Source organism: Anastrepha obliqua, chromosome 1 (assembly GCF_027943255.1).
Source record: "Anastrepha obliqua isolate idAnaObli1 chromosome 1, idAnaObli1_1.0, whole genome shotgun sequence".
NCBI classification, from domain to species: Eukaryota; Metazoa; Arthropoda; class Insecta; order Diptera; family Tephritidae; genus Anastrepha; species Anastrepha obliqua.
In genome coordinates this window covers 45,915,805-45,935,324 of record NC_072892.1, presented here as the reverse complement: position 1 = coordinate 45,935,324, position 19,520 = coordinate 45,915,805, and the positions used below count along the sequence as shown (strand labels likewise).

The 19,520-nt window shown below is 37.4% G+C and overlaps 1 protein-coding gene across 3 annotated transcripts in view; it reads left to right on the top strand.

Annotated features, from left to right (window-relative positions):
- Positions 1 to 19,520, top strand: part of LOC129248383 (ATP-binding cassette sub-family C member 4) — a 54,503-nt gene that overhangs the window by 30,231 nt on the left and 4,752 nt on the right. For all 3 annotated transcript variants that reach the window (XR_008582615.1, XM_054887925.1, XM_054887917.1), the window contains exons 2-8: positions 8,834 to 9,048; positions 12,710 to 12,841; positions 12,964 to 13,172; positions 13,535 to 13,800; positions 15,180 to 16,034; positions 16,103 to 16,380; positions 18,652 to 19,399. Coding sequence is in view for 2 of the 3 variants with exons in the window: in XM_054887925.1 (XP_054743900.1) it covers positions 8,864 to 9,048; positions 12,710 to 12,841; positions 12,964 to 13,172; positions 13,535 to 13,800; positions 15,180 to 16,034; positions 16,103 to 16,380; positions 18,652 to 19,399 (2,673 nt within the window). In the remaining variant the exon portion in view is untranslated. The remainder of the gene's footprint in view (positions 1 to 8,833; positions 9,049 to 12,709; positions 12,842 to 12,963; positions 13,173 to 13,534; positions 13,801 to 15,179; positions 16,035 to 16,102; positions 16,381 to 18,651; positions 19,400 to 19,520) is intronic.

Genomic DNA, 19,520 nt, shown 5'->3' with positions numbered 1-19,520 from the left:
AAATTACCAATATTTTGAACTCCAATTCATTGAGGCACATTTCACAGCTATGATAATTCTTTCTTCCGATGCCTTAAATCTTTCTTTGTAGTATAAGTTGAAGAGATTATACTTATAATTTTGGCATACATGGCCCAGGTAGGCTGTTTCTTTCCGTGTAAAGCACCTTAGGAGCTCTCTTTCGCTATTAACTTTTAGAAGTTCTTCAGAGTTGCAGATGCGGTCGGGCCACCGAATTTTCAGTAGTCTTCTTAGTATCCACATTTCGTATGCTTCTATGCGATTTATATCAGAAACTTTCATCGCCTAAATTTCTCATGCCTCACAAAGCGTATTTTTTTATTTAAATTAAAATCATGGTATCTTAGAACATTGCTGTATTTATAAAAAACAGTACTAGCCATTTCTATGTGGCATTTAATGATCGCATTTATCTTTAATAGGGCGGCAAAGGTGTTTAAATTTATTAACCCGTTTAATCGGTTTGTTGTTACTTGTCAGTGTGCGATTATTGTAGACATTCCCACGACTGATTAACATGAATTTTGTCTTATTGACATTGGTACCTAATCAAAATAGGTTCATGATGCATTCTTTCATAGGAGAAGCGGATTCATCATAAATGTGAAAGTACATTCATTGGAAACGTGTTCTGTCAATCCCAACTTTCTTAAAATGCGGCGCGTTCGCGTATCGGCACCCACGCCACTGTTGACAGTTATGATTTCAAGGTTGTAAAACACTTCGTTTATTTAAGAACCAGCATATTAACACCGATAACAGTATCAGCGCTGAAAATTCGCGTTTTGTTAAATTCTGCCAAAATCGCGTAAGCGGTTATCGCGCCAATTAAGAAGAAGAAGAATGTATTCTATCGCATCCTTTTGGAAACTATGCAACTCTTCTCCCTATTTAATCTATTTGTTAAATGCTATCTCGTTGCAAAACGTGAATTCCTTCAAAATCTCCTTATCAGCACAAAGAAACTCTCCATTGACGTGTAACTTATCAAAGCCGCTGGATTTCATCAGTTTGCATGTTACCATGAACAGCCAAACTTACGGTTTTGCGGACTGTGATTAATTACATATGTCCATATTGCTAAATTAACTCGTGTTAGTCACTTAGACATTTTTCAAGCTACCTAGTAAGTATGTACTTGCGCAACCTATATTTCAAAACCATTGATCTCGGATTGTCAATATGACCATTTTCCACACGCATTGCCCCAAAATATGCTCTATGTTATCTTGATTTAAGGGGCATGTTAAGGTGTATCCCAAACCGTACTGGTCCTGGAAATACCGATTTTTCTACAAATTTTACTTCTCCACTTTTACTCAGAATTTTTAGAGCTAGCAACCCAGTATCTTGCTAAGGAAGCCGATTTGTCGAGAGGGAACGGGAAAGCTGCTTACTGAGCTAACCTTTTATTATTGAATCATGTATCACTATCAAGGCTTGAAAAATAAAATAAAATATTTTAACCCAGTGTATAGTTTAATTGAAATTAGATAAAACCTACTACTCACAGGGAGAATTGTTATTGGTCGAGTTTTCGACCACGGGCAATACTAATACGAGTAGTATAAAATAGACAAAACTAACTTCAAAAGCCTGATTGCGCAAGATTGAAAGCAAAGATTGCTAATTTAGTGCTTTTCGATGCCTAACATCAGAGTTTATGCACAGAAACAGAAAATGTTTTTTTGTCGACCTGTGTTTTGTGTATGTACGTATGTATGTATTTAAAGTAAATGATACAAATGGGCATAAATATTCGTGCATGCATGCGATTGCATGTTCAATAAATTCAAATGCACAACATTTGCAAATAATTACATTACATGCACATATACAAACATACATACTTGCACTCTCGTTGTATGTATTCAGAGCCAATCTATGTTTTACGATTAACAACGGATGAGTTGCTAAACCAAAATAATCTTTGTAGCTTTTTCTTTGTTCAGAAATAAACTGATAACCGTATCACAATGTTTTAGCAATCGACTTTTTATTGTGCCCATGCGTACTAATGCACTAGCGCATTATAACTTTGTCCACATGATAATGATTTATTGTAACAGCACACAACAGAATCGAGATAGATATAGACATGTGTTTGACAAACTGCTCAGTATTACGAGAAGTCCCACGACAGCCGGTTCTACGTTGCCGGAACGTTAGGGATTTAGGTATATCCGGCCAAGCACTTCTAGCAGCATTCCCCGTATACGTATGGTAAATGTTTATGCTGCTACAACGACAACGCAGACTATCGCTTTAAGTGTCTCCGTCCGTCTGCTAATACATCAACTTGTTACTCTTGAGATCTTCCCCAAGTTTGTGTGTTGGTATGCAGAATTGGCTAAATCTAAGCGCTTAGCCAAAATTTCAATTGGCGGTGGGCAAAATTCACAAATGTAATTGAATTGTATATCGCTTGGATCAAAAAGTTGCCGGAGTATATTCAGAAAATGCAATATTCAGGTTTATTTCTCAAAAGTGATATTATCTCCTTCAAAGTACTTCACATCAATTGCAATACACTTATGCCATCGTTTGATCCAGCTCTCCAAACATTTCTAGAACTCGCATATTCGGTATAGCCGTCAGAGCCGTCTTTGATTTTTTCCATTACTTCCTTTCGGTTGTTACAACGCATTCCCCGTAGTGTTTTTTTGGCTCGATCGAACTGTAAAAAATCCCAAGAAGCCATATCAGGTGAATTCAATGGCTGTTGGATTGTATTTGTTTCGTTCTTCATCAAAAATCCAGGGATAAAGATGGTATTGTGTGACGGTGCGTTATAATGGTGTAAAATCCACAAGAGTTTTCCACAAGTCTTTTCTTTTTTGTGGCAAATTGTTTCGTGGTGTGCAATACCATTGTAGTCCATAACAACCGTGGTTATCGCTTTCGTTTTTTGACTGAAACGACGTGTTTTTTTTTTGTTTTTTTTTTTGTTTTTTGTCTTGGTTCATTCGGAGCTCTCCACTCACTCGCCTGTTACCGGATTGCGTGTCGTACCCATCAACCCATGTCTCGTCCCCGGTAATGAATCGTTGATGATGTTTGATGAATGTTGAGTCGGATTCGGCCTTAAAATCCAATCTTTGATGATATCAACGCGGTCCCTTTTTTTGCATGATATTCAGGTTTTTTGAGCAAACTTTGCATCAACACTACGCAAACCTGAATCATTAACTGCAAAGTCCTGAAAAAATCCATAAGCAAGGTTCAAGTCTTCAGCCAGTTCTGTAATGGTTAGTTTGCTCTTATTGATCAACTTTTCTTTCACTTTCCTTATGTTTTCATCAGTTTTCGATATCGACGGCCTGCCACTACGTTCGTGATCCTTGATGGATTCACGAGGTCTTCTGAAGCGTTCACGCCACTCTTAACGGCAGTTTTCTTTAAAATATCGTTACCAAAATAGTTTCCCAACAGGTTTGGCACCAAATGAATCCTTTTAACTCCTTTTAACGCAAGCTTTAATACAAACTCGTTGTTGCAAACTCAAACTCATTTGTTAAACTGTAAAAAATCGATCAAGGTGGTATTTCTGATTTGTCAGTGAAGATAATTATGACCATTTCACTATGTCCTTGATAGCTCTTTCGTGCACGAAATATACTGACAGTCAATGCCATTCATATCTGATGCAACCTGAGTGTGCTGATTTCTTTTTTTTGATTGTGTGCGTGGAGTGTCCAAAAAGTTATTCAATGTTATGTAGAAATCTTGATATAACAAAACCCAGAGATAAGTAAACCACTTTACTTTTTCATCGCCGATGGTTTAACATTTTAATCATCTGCTTTTTATGACTTTTTAAGCAGCAAATCTTACTTATATTCCATGTATCGTATAATAACGGATAGCCCTTTCAAAAGTATATTTCTATATTTTTGTCACATTGTATGTATGTATATAACTTATATATATAATTGGCGCGTCCACCCTTTTTGGGTGTGTAGCCGAGCTCCTCCTTCTATTTGTGGTGTGCGTCTTGTTGTTGTTCCACAAATTGAGGGACCTACAGTTTCAAGCTGACTCTGAACGGCAGATAATTTTTTATGAGGAGCAGAAATACACTCGGAGGTTTGCCATTGGCTGCCGAGGAGCGGCCGCTATTAAAAAAAACTTTTTCTTTATTTTGGTCTTTCACCGAGATTCAAACCTACGTTCTCTCTGAATTCCGAATGGTAGTCACGCGCCAACCATTCGGCTACGGCGGTCAAATTTTATACCAAACTTAATAATCAAAAATAGTTTTTGTCCATTTATGAAAAAAAAAATTAATTGGCTCTCATGAGGTTAAGGCCGCTCGTCTAAGCCTCGTTGAAAATTGGGTAGACAGAATACTCTATTTGAGTAAGTACTTGCCAACGTTGAACATGCGCTTGATGAAATCAGTTCAAATCTAGGCCCATTTTACATAAACCATAAGCTTCAAAAACGGAAAAATGATGGTAATTTTAGTAATGCATGCAAAAAAATAAATAAAATCTCCCAGAAAACATCGGAAAACTGTATACATATATAGGCTCTTATATCTCAGCGCGTTCTCTTCTAACATCTGGCCAGCTCACAATTTTACTAGAATTATCTGAGGACGGACTTGCTATAGCCTAATTTTTTACATAACTCTGGATAGTTTTTACAGAGTGTTTCGAAAGCTTACATACATACATATACGAGTTGGCGCAAAATTAATCATCCTATCGGAAGATTTAAAATTTTTACAATTGGCTTCGTTCGCCAGTTATATTTGACAATTGTGAACTGTATTTGAGAATTGTGCTGTATACAAACAGACAAACAATGGAGCACGTAAACGTTAATTAACAAAAAAGTTATTAAAAAACAAAATTTTGGTTAAAATTGGTATTTAGATTGATTATAGATTAAAAGTATAAATGAAAAAATAGAGTGTAGAATTTATTTAGTAAACGCGAATGTTGAAATTGTTGCCCATTTTGATCTATTTTGAAGTGCCTATGGCATCACTTGCTGAATAGATTTCCTGAAAGTTTTGTGGCAAGTTTCAAGTAGTTCTTCTCTTCTTGTGGCATTTGGGTTATCCGTGGTCTTCTAGAAGGCTGTTTGTGGACATCTGAAGCAGCTTCCCGTTCCCTGATGAAAATAATGTTGAGTTTCGTGGGTGGATATTTGTATAACTATGTACTTCCTAAACCGTATTTGCACTTCCACTACGTTCTCGCACTTAGAATAAACTAACCTTTATCAAAGATAGATCCCTTAAATTTTTAATTCTAAGCTTTCTACCTATGGGAATTTTTTGTTCACACTGTATGGGCTCCGAACATTACTATAGGCATGAAACTTCTAGATGTTTTTTTTTTCTAAAATCGATCACCGACAATCTTCGTCAAACGATTGCGAACATTTTAGTGATTTTCGGTCATCAAAAAAGGTTAGATAAAACTATCTGCCATTTGGAGGCTGCATAAAACTGAAGGTAGTTTATCTATTTCTAGGCCAACTGTTATTAACTGCTGTTTTTTTCTCTTATTTGATTTGCAAAATTTAATATGATTTCTACGCTTTTTAACTCTTTTACTCTACTTTTTAACTCCTCTACACTACCTCATATTGAGTTTTCCTTTTAAAGACTATTCGGCGTAAATGAGCCAGACTAAACTATAAAGAGTTACTTAGGCACTGCAAATTTGCACATTTTTTAATATGAATTCTTTCAAAATTACTTAAAAATCGAAGTTTTTTAAGCATAGTAAATAGTATATTTTTTTAATAAATGGCGCAATAATATTTCGTAAACCTATCATAAGTCTTCTTAATCTCATTATAACATTTTCGAGAAGTCAAAATGGGAATTTTTTTCCGGGAATCTCTTACCACCTTCCGGAACTCCTCACAAGCACAACTCATGTTGTCTTAATATAAATAAATAAATAAATATCCAACATACCTGAGCCCAACGTCTTCTGTATTATTCAAATTCAAAAAATTATAGACAGTTTGCGTTTGGTGCAGCCTATTGTTTGTTACACCGTTCCAAAATAAGCGCAGAAAAGTGAAAATTCGATTCAGTCTGTGGAATCATTACCACAGAAGTGGAAAGTCGGAACAGGTGGCAAACAATTTTTTTTTGGTGTATGTGGACCCCATACAGTATCTCGAGCGAAAGCAAAAGAATGATTTCAACGATTCCATTCTGGTAGAATAATCGCGAAAATATTGATAAAATCATGGAAAACGTCTAATCGGACCGGCATTTGAGGATTTGCGTCATGCCTCAAGGAATTGAAGATTAGTCAGCAAACTGTTTGTAGCCATATGCATAAGAATTTCATATACGAAATAGAGCAAAAAAAAAGAAAAATAATAATATGCGAATTTTTTTCTTCACCTTATAAACTCCTAGCATAAACATACAGTGATGGATAAATTGATCGATCAATACGATTTTTATGGCTCAAAATGAAAAAAAACTTGATTTAATTTAAAATTATATTAAAAAAATATTTAAACAAAGTTAAAAAAGGTTTGCGCACATATTCAAAGAATTAAAATGCCTACAAACTTGATAATTCCATTAGGCATAAAAATTGGGTCAAAACTAAAAAAAAAGATTATAAATCCAAAGAATTACACTATGTATTATATATATTTTTAAAATAATATTTTGTAAACTATTTTTCATTTTCTATTATGGCCATGAACCGTTTTGGTATAATTCCACATTTGATATTATATTTTTAAACCTTTATAATTCATATCTTGCTCAATATTTCCGTATGACAAAAAAAAAGCTTAAATATAGTGAAGGCATGTGGAACAACATCAAGACGCACACCACAAATAGGAGGAGGAGCTCGGCCAAACTCCCAAAAAGGATGTACGCGCCAATTATATATATATATGTGTGTGTCCCTCCAACGAGGGTTGCATTTTATATTTTGCGCATGACTCGCATTCGGTGATAAGTTTTCTTAATTATCCGAACATTTCTGGCAAACAAATGGTTGTGTACCACTCAATTGACAGTGCAGTTGCGACATGACCAGATTTTTGGGAAAAAACAGGTGACCATTTGCTCTGAGGTACCAAATAAAGTCTTTTGAAAATGTTATATTTTAGTTTATGCCTTGTTAAAAGGCAACTCTAGTATATCGAAAATTATAATTCCAATATTTCGGAGGGCGCCGTTGTTAATATTAAAAATAAAAAAATTATATATAGGGTTATATATGAAAAGAGATCGTTTATTTTTAATACTAAAATGCACCACTTTTTTATTTAAAAATATAGTTCATACCACAACAAAGCCATATAACGAAAAGTTTCAAACTTTGTACAAAATTCATTAAAATTTAAAGAATTTCAAAAAATTTCTGCAAAATTTTCGACTTTTTAATCAGAATATTTCTGAGTATGCATTTTATAGCCCATTCAATTTTAATGTAAAAAAATTTGAGTTTGAACTCCCCCGAAAATCGCTCTGATTTTTTAATTTTTTTATTTGTGCATAAGTTGCATACAGTGCATTTTCTTCCCTATAAAAGTCTTCCGAACATGTGTAACGAATTAGCGTGAGAAAAGATTAAAAAAAAAACATAAGAAGATACAGTGACTTAATTGTGTCAATAAAAGGGTATACATTTTATTCAAATTAGTAACCTTGTTGTTTTCTCCACAACTGTACGTGTTTAGAGGAATAAAAAAAATTCATTGCGAATTTCACAACAATTCGTTATCAAGACTTTGGATTTCTAAACTTTTCAATCGTTTGTACTATTTTTGTCAAGTCAGCATTATATTAATTATTAATATAATTTGAATTCGAAGCAGGTCAAGTTATAATTAAAATTTGCGATTGGGTTTCAACTTGAAATTGAAAAATTGAAATTTGAAAAGGTCGAGCCATGGAGCACCAGGAGATTTGACTAAAAGCCCATTGTATTTAAAGCTCTGGAAAGAGGAATAATCAAGGAGGGAGAGAGAAGAGAGATAGCCAAGGAGGGAAGGAGAAAAGTATCAGAGAAAGAGATAGGAAAGAATAGAGACAGAGATAGAGATGTTAGTCCTGTGAGAATTTTCCATATTCTTTGGCAAATTTTTAAATATCCTCCAGTTTTAGAGAACGAACATTATTTATTCTCACGACATCGGAACCCAAAACTCGTAACCGTGCTCTAGTAAAGGCAGGACACGCACAGAGAAAGTGCTCAGTGCTATCCGCCTCCTCCAAGCACGACAGGCACATTGGGTCCTCAATGATTCCAAATGTCGGGTTTCAACTTAATACTCGATGTTTTTCCCCTGTTCACGTGTCGTTTAATTAGAAAAAGTTTTTTGCCGCCTCCGAATGTCAGAAGGTTTTTTATCAGATGATTTTTCATGGCAGAAATGCACTTTGCAATTGGCCAATGCCTGCCGAAGACGTCGACAGCTATTAGAAAAACACTTTTTTTATCATTTGATGTTTCATGTCTGATGTTTCGATTCCGAGCACTACTGAATGGTAGATCTGCACCAACCCATTCGGCTACGGCGGCCACCGACTACATACACATGCACATAAAAGGAAATAAAAAACAATTCTTTAATGAAATTAAATTAGATCAGAGTCACAAGCTTTTCTAAAATTCTTTCCACCATTGGAATTATGCAAGTCTCTATACTTAGATATAAAAATGTGCTGTCCCATATGAGGAAGTTCGACGTGTATTTTTATATGGGAGAAGAGTATTGTTGAATTTCCGTTGCCTTAATTAATTATTATTTAGTTTTTTGTTTGTGTTTTCATATCGTTTTATAAAATTTAATTATCTGTTTGCAGTTATCACAGTGCTGAGCTCATAAACTCAAAATGGACAGCTCCCGCAAGCCTGAAAAAACCAATCCTCGTCGTCATGCGAATATACTTTCGCAACTGCTTTTCGTTTGGGCTATACCACTGCTCTACAAAGGCTCCAAACATGGATTGAATACTGATGACTTAACCACGTGCCTGCCACAAGATTACTCAGAAGATTTGGGAGATCGCTTAGAACAGTGAGTAAATTTACAACTGAACGGTTTGATTATCAATTAAATGAATTGAGTTTAGAACTCCTTTTAAGTTATACACCTGGTTATAGTTATAAAATCGTATCAATATATTATGTTTTTGGTCAAAGTTATAAAATAATATGGAGTTTACTCTTCGGCGGCGAATAAAACTGAAGGAGCCTCATTTTGTAGGAAAAAATCGGTATAGATCTCAGAAATCAGAGCTCACTCCGAACATTGGCTTGGCCCTTAAATAAAGAAACGGCCTGAAACAGGATTTGGTGGAATTACATCCAATCTTATAAGCTTTGCTTGGCTTTACGTTTTCTCAAGTTGAAAAGAAGTTCGAAGCACAAGTACTTCTAGTGATCTATTTGCCATTTAACACTTTCTTTACGAATGCTCCGCACTTCAGATATATGGGGAACCACTTTTTCGGTGGTTCAAAAACAGTCAAAGATATAATTAGGAAATTCTTCCTCACCACTACATTGAGCCTCTGTGGTCAGGTAGTGAACAATTTTTTTTCTTTTTTTGTAGGAACAGTGCCCAAACAAACATTAACATATAAGATGGAAGTGGGAAATGTGGACTCATACGAGTTCACCAAATTACAACACTCGATTCGCATTCCTGGTTAATTTGGTTTGTCCTTCCAGTTTTCTGCTTACTAGTTTCCAATTGCAGTTCTACTATAACTTCGCTTGTTTATGGAGACTGCGCGTGATCGCTGGATGTAAATCCTTTTGAGTATCCATAAATACCTGATAACACAAAAAAGCTTTCCCTTTTCAAGCGCATTGGGTTACTCTCACTAACGTTTGCCTATCGGTTTAGTGTTCCTATAGAAATATCTTCGTAGCCCAGCTATATTTTGTATAGGCCTTTCTCTTAGTGCCTTCAATATCTCTGAATCAAGTACTGAATGTAAAGCTCTAAGAGACGACATATAGTAAATCATAACAGAGGAGACCTACATTACCGGAACTACCTGGATTTCTATTCCCCGCCAAAACTTCATTTCAACAGCTTTCTTCGAAGTTTAATCAAAGTATCCAGAAATCTGTTAATATCGTATTATAGCTTAGCCTAGGAAGAAGTTGAAAATGTTGCCAACGCTTCTTAAAATCATGAAAAACTTGTCTTGATACAGTAGACTCCACAGCCTAATGAAGTCTGCATGATGTACATGGTAGATAGAAGTGGTAGTCGGCCTCTAGACCAACTTACTTAGATCGTTACCGATCCGTTGTGATACCGCAGTAGCAGTTTATCTGTTTCTCCTCTTTAAATCATTTCATTTTAAGTGCAAACCCATTGATCTGGCTGACACTTATATCCCAAATGCCATCAGTATTATTTAAAAACGATCAACGAAAGTGTCTAAACCAAGTGACATGCCACACGTGACAGTAACAGAAAATATGTCTGACAAACTCTTCCTCCTCCTCATTCTTGCAGCTAAGAAAGGGGCCTGCGATCAAAGTACTAACTTAGAGATGTTTTTCGTTGACATTTTGGCCAAATTAATATATTTTTATAGCATTTCGGCATTACACAACCCATCTCGTGTTGGCTGAATTGACAATGATACTTCCAACACACACTTTCTAGGTTGAGAGAGGTATATTTACAATCTCCATATCAAGAGGGAGGCGAGTGATAGTGCCCTCTCCCGCTATTTTTTCTGCTTTACAATTTCCTGGTATGCCACTTTGCCTGACACATCTGGACATACCAGGAGTACATTTTCTTCACTACAGGTAGAGTAGTGAAGCCTGGCGAACCCGCCCACTAAAGGTTGTCTTATCGCTGATATCTCCAATAAATTTTCATTCCATGAATATATTTAGTAATCGGATACAAATCACTACCCATCGTATACGAAAATCTCCAGTTGACTCGTGAGACCCAAGTAGTACTGGTACAACTATGTTCTATATATTGCAGCAGCTCAATCTTCCGCTCGTCCAGGACAGATCGCAACATACCAAACGTACATACAGTGGCTCACAGAAGTATTTTGCATAATAGTTGCTAACTGAGAGAGAAGAACGCCAAATATTGAAAGAAAATCGCAAAAACCCACATTTATCAGCCCCAAAAATCAATGACAAAATAAAAGCAACCTTTCAGATTGAAGTATCCGATGAGACAGTGCGCAGAGCCCTCAGAAGCAACAATATTCATGGTCGTGCAGCAAGGAAAAAACCACTGATTTCACAAGTCAATAAAGCAAAGCGGCTTTTATTCGCCAACACCTATAAAACCAAAAGTTTTGAGTTTTGGAAAACCGTCATATTTAGTGATGAAAGCAAATACAACATTTTTGGTCCGGACGGACGTCGTATGGTATGGCGGAAGCCAAATGAAGAGCTGCGATTAAAAAATGTTAAATCCACTGTTAAGCACGGTGGAGGTTCCGTCATGGTGTGTGGTTGTATGTCGGCCCAAGGAGTCGGAAAGCTGGTGTTTATAGATGGAACGATGGATAAACATCTTTATTTGTCTATTCTCAAAGACAACTTACATTCCAGTGCAGAAAAAATGGGAATGTCGTCTAACCACTTTTTGTTTCAACACGACAACGACCCCAAGCATACATCTCATGATGTCAAAATGTAGATACTTTTTAGTACAAAACATTTGCCAACACCTCCCCAAAGTCCCGATATCAACCCCATAGAAAATCTGTGGGCCTATCTCGAAGAAAGAGTGCGAGAACACAAAATTTCGTCAAAAAGTGACCTTAAAGATGTTTTACTCCAAGAATGGGAAAAAATACCTCTTGACTTTTGTCGCAAGTTAATAGAATCTATGCCAAGGCGCTTGGAAGCAGTTTCCAAAAATAATGGTTATCATACGAAATATTGAATTAATAGAAATTAGTATATTTGTACACCACCTAGTCAAAAGCAAAATACTTTTGTGAGCAATGAATTCTATTTTTTTTCACTTTTTTTACGTTTACATTGGAACATATTTTTGTTTTAAAGTTTTAATACATTGTTTATGTAGATATAAGGTTTATGTTTAAGAATTTATGAAATAATTAACAAATGAATTTAAAAAATATACAGGAATTGAAGCATGAACTTATTTGTCTTCTCATGCAAAATACTTTTGTGAGTCACTGTATGTCCAATCTGTGCAGAAGCTATACATTAAAAAAAAATTATTGGCGCGTACACTTCTGTTAGTTATTTGGCCGAGCTCCTTCTCCTATTTGTGGAGCGCGTCTTGATGTTGTTGACAAATTGTTTTTATGAGGAGTTTTTCATGGCAGAAATACACTCGGAGGTTTGCCATTTGGCAGCACCCAAAGGCGCAAAAATCTAGTAATAGCAACAGCTGTGTGACCTTAATTGCGCTTAAGGCATTAATTGAGCCCTGGATCAGCGACTGCCAAGCACTTCTTAAAGAAATAAATAGCCAATTGAAGCTAGTACTCTATTGTTCTCATATCGGTTGGTAGACTCATTTCACATTCTGTAGAATAATAAATAATATAAATAAAGACTGCATTTTATCACTTCTAGCAATTCTAATGACTTTGCAAAATAACTGTGGCGTAAAACACATAACTGAATACAAGAATGATGATAAGTTTTAGTAGAATCAAATTCTTAGTTCATACGCCTGATATTCATCTTCTTTCTTTCAGCAAATGGTATAGTGAATTGGAGCGCGCACATCGCAAGGGACGTAAGCCTCTACTGCGGAATGCTATACTTCGCACTTTCTGGCTACCCGCTGTGATTGATGGCGCCATATCGCTTATTTACATCGTAATTAAGTAAGTTTCCGAGTGTATTTTATATGTTAAAAAGATTGCACCCTCTTGAATTATCCACATATGTATGTATGTATGTATGTATGTATGTGTGCTCAAATGCTATTCTTTGTTTACATTTGCAGATCTCTTATACCAGCCGTGCTAGCGCAATTGCTGATGCAGTTTCAGAAATCAGTTAGACCCACTTCAATTCGCATGACGAATGCCACCGCCGCCGATGCGATAGTAAATGCAACAAGTCGCGCAGCTCGCTCCATTGATTCAGTAATGAAAAATATGTCATTGTTATCATTGGTTACAGATATTGGCATGGGTGCGGGCAGTGGCGGAGGTGAGTGTGTAGATAAATAGGCTTAGCTAGTACAACTCGACATAGATCACTTATGTGCTCGTGCGCTTTCAAAAACCAAATATAACATGGTAAATAAATATTTAGTTGTGCTACAGAATGTGCGAAACGTGGTGCGATTAGTGGCTGTAATTGTTCTCTCTTAGAGCATGTGGCTGTTGCTGCGCTGGCGTCAATGAACAACAGACAAAGCAATACATTTGCAACTTTTCAATTGCATTCCAATTAGCCGTTCATCAATTGAATGGTTGACTGAACTGATTGTGTGTGACAATACATTTTCATTGTTGTTGTTGGTTTCTATTCTCTTTGAAAGATTTATAAGACGTCTTTTATTCTTGCAGCGTCGTCTAACACGATTGATGTCACCGGAAAGCCTACGACGGAACCATTTTTGTTTGCTGATAACTCTTCTCTGGCGACGAAACATGCAGAGTTGGCAGCTTTCGATGATCCGATTTTACATATTTGGAATGATGTTTATTGGCTGGGTTCTATTTTGGTAACATCTACACTACTTGGTTGCTTTCTTATTCATCATGTAGATTTGCGGCAGAGATTGATGGGTGCGCGCATGCGTATTGCTTGTTGCTCGCTGATCTACAGGAAGGTGAGTGCGCAATGATAAGAAGCGTAGAGCTTAAGGCGAGTAAGTTTTTTTTTTCTACCTCGTTACTAGCTGATTCGGATAAAATTATAAGAAAAAAGATGGGCATAGTTAGTTAATTTAAGTTAATTTAACTTAAGTTAATTTAAGTCAATTGGAATAGGCCTTATGAATAATAAAAGGGAACCCTCTAAAAAATAAAATAAAAATAAATAAATAATAATAAGCTCCACAAATGGAGAGACCTATCGTTTTAAGACAACTCCAAACGCACAAGGTTTTTTACGTTGAGCTTTTTCGTGGCAGAAATACACTTGGAGGTTTGCCATTGCCTGCCGAGGGGCAACCGCTATTAGAAAACACCTTTTTCATGCACGGAGAATTGAACCTACGTACTCTCGAATGGTAGTCACATACCAATCCATTCGGCTACGGCAACCAACGCGTCGATAACATCCACATCCGAAAATTCATCTACAGCGCAAAGATGAGCTTTAATCATGGTATAAGTAGAGATATGACCCTGCTGTTTTTGTGGTTGTTACGACCGCATGTTCCCTCCCGCGGTTTTGAGGAATACTGCCCTTGTTCTGATGTACGTAAACCGTGCCGTTCTGGTAATGCAAGTCCATTAATCGTAGTTCCATTCTTTTCGCCGCTTTACGAAGTATTTTTTTGGTGCACACACTTCCTTGCATATATTTAGTCTGCTGAAGGGTTAGGTTAGGTAGTGCTGGCTGATCTGTAAAAAGATCTCGCTTATACCTCTAGGGTCCATTGTGTTACCAGTGTTATGTATTTGGAGTCGAATTATTACTTTATGTAATTCTTAATGCAAGTTTCAGCCATTTGTCAGCAATATCCCTCAAGGATAAAAAATATGTGTTCCAAAGTACCCCTAGCATGCGCTACGTTGCATATGTTACACCTATCGCTCTGGACTAATCCCAATTTGGCTGCGTGTTGTGGGAAGAGATAGTGCTGCAACCAATATGTTGCGGTCTTCTCTAGAAAGTGATAAAATGAAGTTTGTGGTTTTCGTATTCCAAGTCTTTAGAAAAATTTTAGCAATTTTGTACAAGATTCAGTGTTTCCATATCGACTGCGTTTCCAGAGATAGTTCCTCATTTAGCTCCATTTTCAGAAAGGGGAGTGAATACCTGCCTCGGCAATCTCGGCAAGTGAATAGCTGCCTTAGCGAGCTCATCGACTCTCTCGTTTCCTTCTATTTCTTTGTGTCCTGGTATCCAGTAAATAGTAATCTGCTCATTTCCGCAGAGTTCACCCATTTTGCATCTGCATTGTTGAACACATGAAAACATGAATTAGAAATATATAATTTTTTTAATATTTATATGAATTTTAATGTATGTACCTTTCAGACTCTTCGTCTCTCGATGCGATCTGCTGGACAAACACCTGCTGGTTATCTAATCAATTTGCTCTCTAACGATGTAAATCGTCTTGATTATGGCTTCATATACATGCACTGGATCTGGATTATGCCATTGAATGCCATGCTAATTTGTTATCTCATTTGGCTGCGCATTGGTTGGGCTGCAGTTGTTGGTGTGGTTGGTCTCTTACTTAAAACCATACCCGTACAAACTGGCTTCAGTAACTTGGCTTCAAAGTTGCGCATGAAAATCGCCGAACGCACCGATGCTCGCGTTGGTATCATGAATGAATTGGTGCAGGGAATACAGGTGATTAAAATGTATGCCTGGGAGAAACCCTTTCAGGCTGTTGTCGGTGAGGCGCGTCGACGTGAAATCAAACAAATTCGTTATGCTTCATATTTGCGTGGCTTCTATTTGAGTACAATGGTGTTCACTGAACGTTCCACACTCTACATAACCATTGCATCGGCGGTGCTTATGGGAAATCAAATTTCAGCAGATATTGTTTTCTCGGCGGCTAGTTACTACAATATATTGCAATTGGTTGCAGCCATTTGGTATCCACTCGCTGTGTCCTTTGGTGCCGAGGCACTAGTTTCCCTAAAGCGCGTTGAATCGTTCCTGCTGCAAGAAGGACATGATGAGAAGGCTATCGGCCTCACGCACCGAAAGACGGAGCCTAAAGGGGACGAGCGTGATGCCGCCACAGCCATTGTACTCAAACAGGTGAATGCAAATTGGGATTTGACGAAACCGCAGCACACGTTACAGGACATAAATTTGGAGATCAAGAGAGGCCAATTGTGCGCGGTTATCGGGCCTGTGGGTGCCGGCAAGGTACACTTACTTGTATATCATTAAACTGAGACCTGGGCTAAATATTTAAAAACACTCGTTTTTTCTAGAGTTCATTGCTGCAACTGCTGCTGTCCGAACTACCAATCACCGATGGCGAAGTTGTTATTCAAGGCGAACTTTCGTATGCTGCTCAAGAGCCATGGCTATTTACAGGTACTGTGCGTAACAACATATTATTCGGTGAGTCGTACGATCGCAAACGTTATCATGAGGTGACGAAATGTTGTGCGCTCTCTACGGATTTCCAGCAATTGGCCAATGGGGACAAGACTATTGTGGGCGAGCGAGGAGCATCACTGTCGGGTGGCCAACGTGCGCGTATCAGGTGAGTTGCTGGTACACTTTTTCCAAACCTATTTTGTTAGCATAACATTCAGACAACTACATAAGTATTTTAATAGTATTTGTTGCGTATTACACTTAGTATGCTGTGGGCGAAAATATCTCGCGCTAATGAATTCGGAATGGAATTGTGGGTATCCGGAAGTTTTCCAGGCAATGAGAATAGGAAGAGAAAGATAGGGTGGGAAATCAATGCTTCTCTACAGACTTCCGAAATATTTTTAAGAATCTTAACAGTTTGTCAAGAGAAAGACATGTAGCTCGCCCATTCTCTATGCATTCGATGCAAAAGCGTACTATCCAGGTCTGGCGAAAGCCGGACAGCGGCGGTGAATATTCTATGTAATATTCTCATCCTTCAAACAAAATGTACACTGTGGATTGTCGATGGTGCGCTTATTGAAAATGCTTAATGTTAGACACATATCTTCAAAATTCATTCATACACACTCTGTAACAATTATTGAGGAGACTCTAGTGGGGCTCAAAGTACCATGACTCCGAAAGAACCACGACAATGTACTGCAAAAACCACAACAACAGGTCCCGCAATTTGAATGGCTAGTGTCACTCAGCTACCTTCTATGTAGACTTTGGATTGGTTAACTGATGATGCACAGAAATAGCCTCTGTACTCGAGAGGCTATCAGAAGGCCTTAAACTATTCATATAATATATTCACCGAGAAATAACAATTAACACCTTCATGAGCTTCCGCCTTCTTTTGAAGATGAAAAGCTCGAGTTATCTGTTGATGATGTAGCAGCTTACCAAACACTGACTGCGTCGGTAAAACCATCTGTTCCAACAGCATTTGATCAGAGGGAAAGGGGTGTTAGATTAGTTAGTTTGAGGGTGAAGTGAAGAGAAGGTTAGTATCAAGCACGCATGTATCTTTACAAATGGAAGGAAATCTAACTGCTGTAGTTAATCTCAGCAAATCGGAGCTATTAACAGTCGAGCCCGAGTTGTCTCGTGAGGCAAGTTTGAGATCATTGAAGCATTTTCTCTGGCTAACTTATGAAAAACCTAATTTTTAGTTTCTATTCGGCCGCCGTAGCCGAATGGGTTGGTGCGTGATTACCTTTCGGAATTCACAGAGAGATCGTTTATTCGATTCTCGGTGAAAGCAAAATTAATAAAAACATTTTTCTAATAGCGGTCGCCCCTCGGCAGGCAATGGCAAACCTCCGAGTGTATTTCTGCCATGAAAAAGCTCCTCATAAAAATATTTGCCATTTGGAGTCGGCTTGAAACTGTACGTCCCTCCATTTGTGGAACAACATCAAGACGCACACCACAAATAGGAGGAGGAGCTCGGCCAAGCACCTAACAGAAGTGTACGCGCCAATTATTTATTAATTTTTTTTAGAGCTCTGCATTCCCTTAGCAGTTTTGATTTCTTTCGAAAAATGTAATATTTCTGACAGCGAATAGTGCATTTTTAAATGCCTTATCTCCCGAAAAGCTTTTTGATCATTCAACCTTTATGATCGTTGTTTTCTTATGATCGTTGTGAATGTTGTTAGAAATTGCATTCGAGTTTTCGTAGGCAAACATAGTTTCATAAACGTAGAATCAGCAGTAGGCGATTCTTTTAGACATTTATGACTGGGAGGTTTCGCGAATTTGCTCATGGGCAGTGCACTAAATCGCAAAAGGTTTAAGTAGGTATCTGCTATAATTAGGCATCCAGAGTTTTCAGCATGCTGCAGCCCATTACTTCTGCGCCTTTCTTCGTGCTTTCTGTTCTATGCAGCTGGACTCCCGGCATTCATTTAGATTTTATTTTTTTAAACGCCTTTTTTACAGTAAATGAAATATGATCCCAGTGAATATTAGAAAGAACATTTGGAACGGATAAAAATCAGGAAATCTATTGAAATTCAAGAAAAAATGTATGGAAATATTATCCTGCAAAGATTCCGCGATCCCGAAATTGAAGCTCAGTAGCCCCGAAATTTCGAGATTTTTTAAAGAACACAGCAATAAATTCCTTAGTTGTCACTAAACAGAAGGTACTATATAAAATATGCACATGAAGCATATTCTAGTACATTTTTCTAGGTGGCTCCTAGTTTTCAGCGCGTAAAAAGTTCAATTGATCATTTATAAAAGTCACGTATTAGCCAATTTTAGAAATTGCAAACTTCATTATCCAAAACTAAATTCTCATTAAGTAAATTGAATAGAATTCCCAAACTATTAATATGTAGAATCCCGAATAACTAATAAATCTTAAATCTTCTTCCAGTTTGGCACGTGCCGTTTACAAGCCCGCCTCCATTTACTTGCTTGATGATCCCTTAAGTGCTGTGGATGCACACGTCGGTCGCCATCTCTTCGACGAAGTGATTGGCCCGCGCGGTCGTTTGGCTAACGAAAAAGCTACACGTGTTCTAATTACACATCAAGTACACTTCCTCACCGAAGCCGATTGGGTCGTGATTATTGAGAATGGACGCATCTCACGTCAAGGTACCTACGAGGAGTTATCTAATAGTGATTTGGATTTTGCTAAATTACTTGAACGCATAAAAGAGGAAGAAGATGTTATGGAAAGTGAAAACGAATCTGTTTTATCACATGACTCGACCACTTACGAAGATGAGGACATACCCTATATTGATGGTGTGCGTGATGGATATCAACCTTTGCGTCGCGCCAGCGCCAATGATGGTTCATTGACACGCAAATCGAATAGTCTGGCCTTGAGTTCGGAGCCGGATCTTTCCGAAGACTCAGGTTTAGCTGAGGATCAAGCAAAGGGTGGTGTTTCCGGACGCGTATGGTGGGAGTATTTCCATGCTGGCAGCAGTCTGTGTGGTCTAATCTTCTTGACTCTCATACTGTTGTTGTCGCAGATGGTTTGCAGTGGTTCTGATTACTTTGTGAATATTTGGACGCAGGAGGAATATTTGCGTTCGATTAATAAGCCGACAACTTTTACCACGTACGAGTGTTTGTATATTTATGGTGCACTTATTATTGCTGTTGTTGTGGTAAGTAGGAAATTTTGATGAAAAGCAATAACGAAAATAGTTTTGCGAAATAATGGTTCTTGCTGTACTATTGCTATACTAATTAATCGTAGCTATCTAAACACATTTGACAATTCACTTC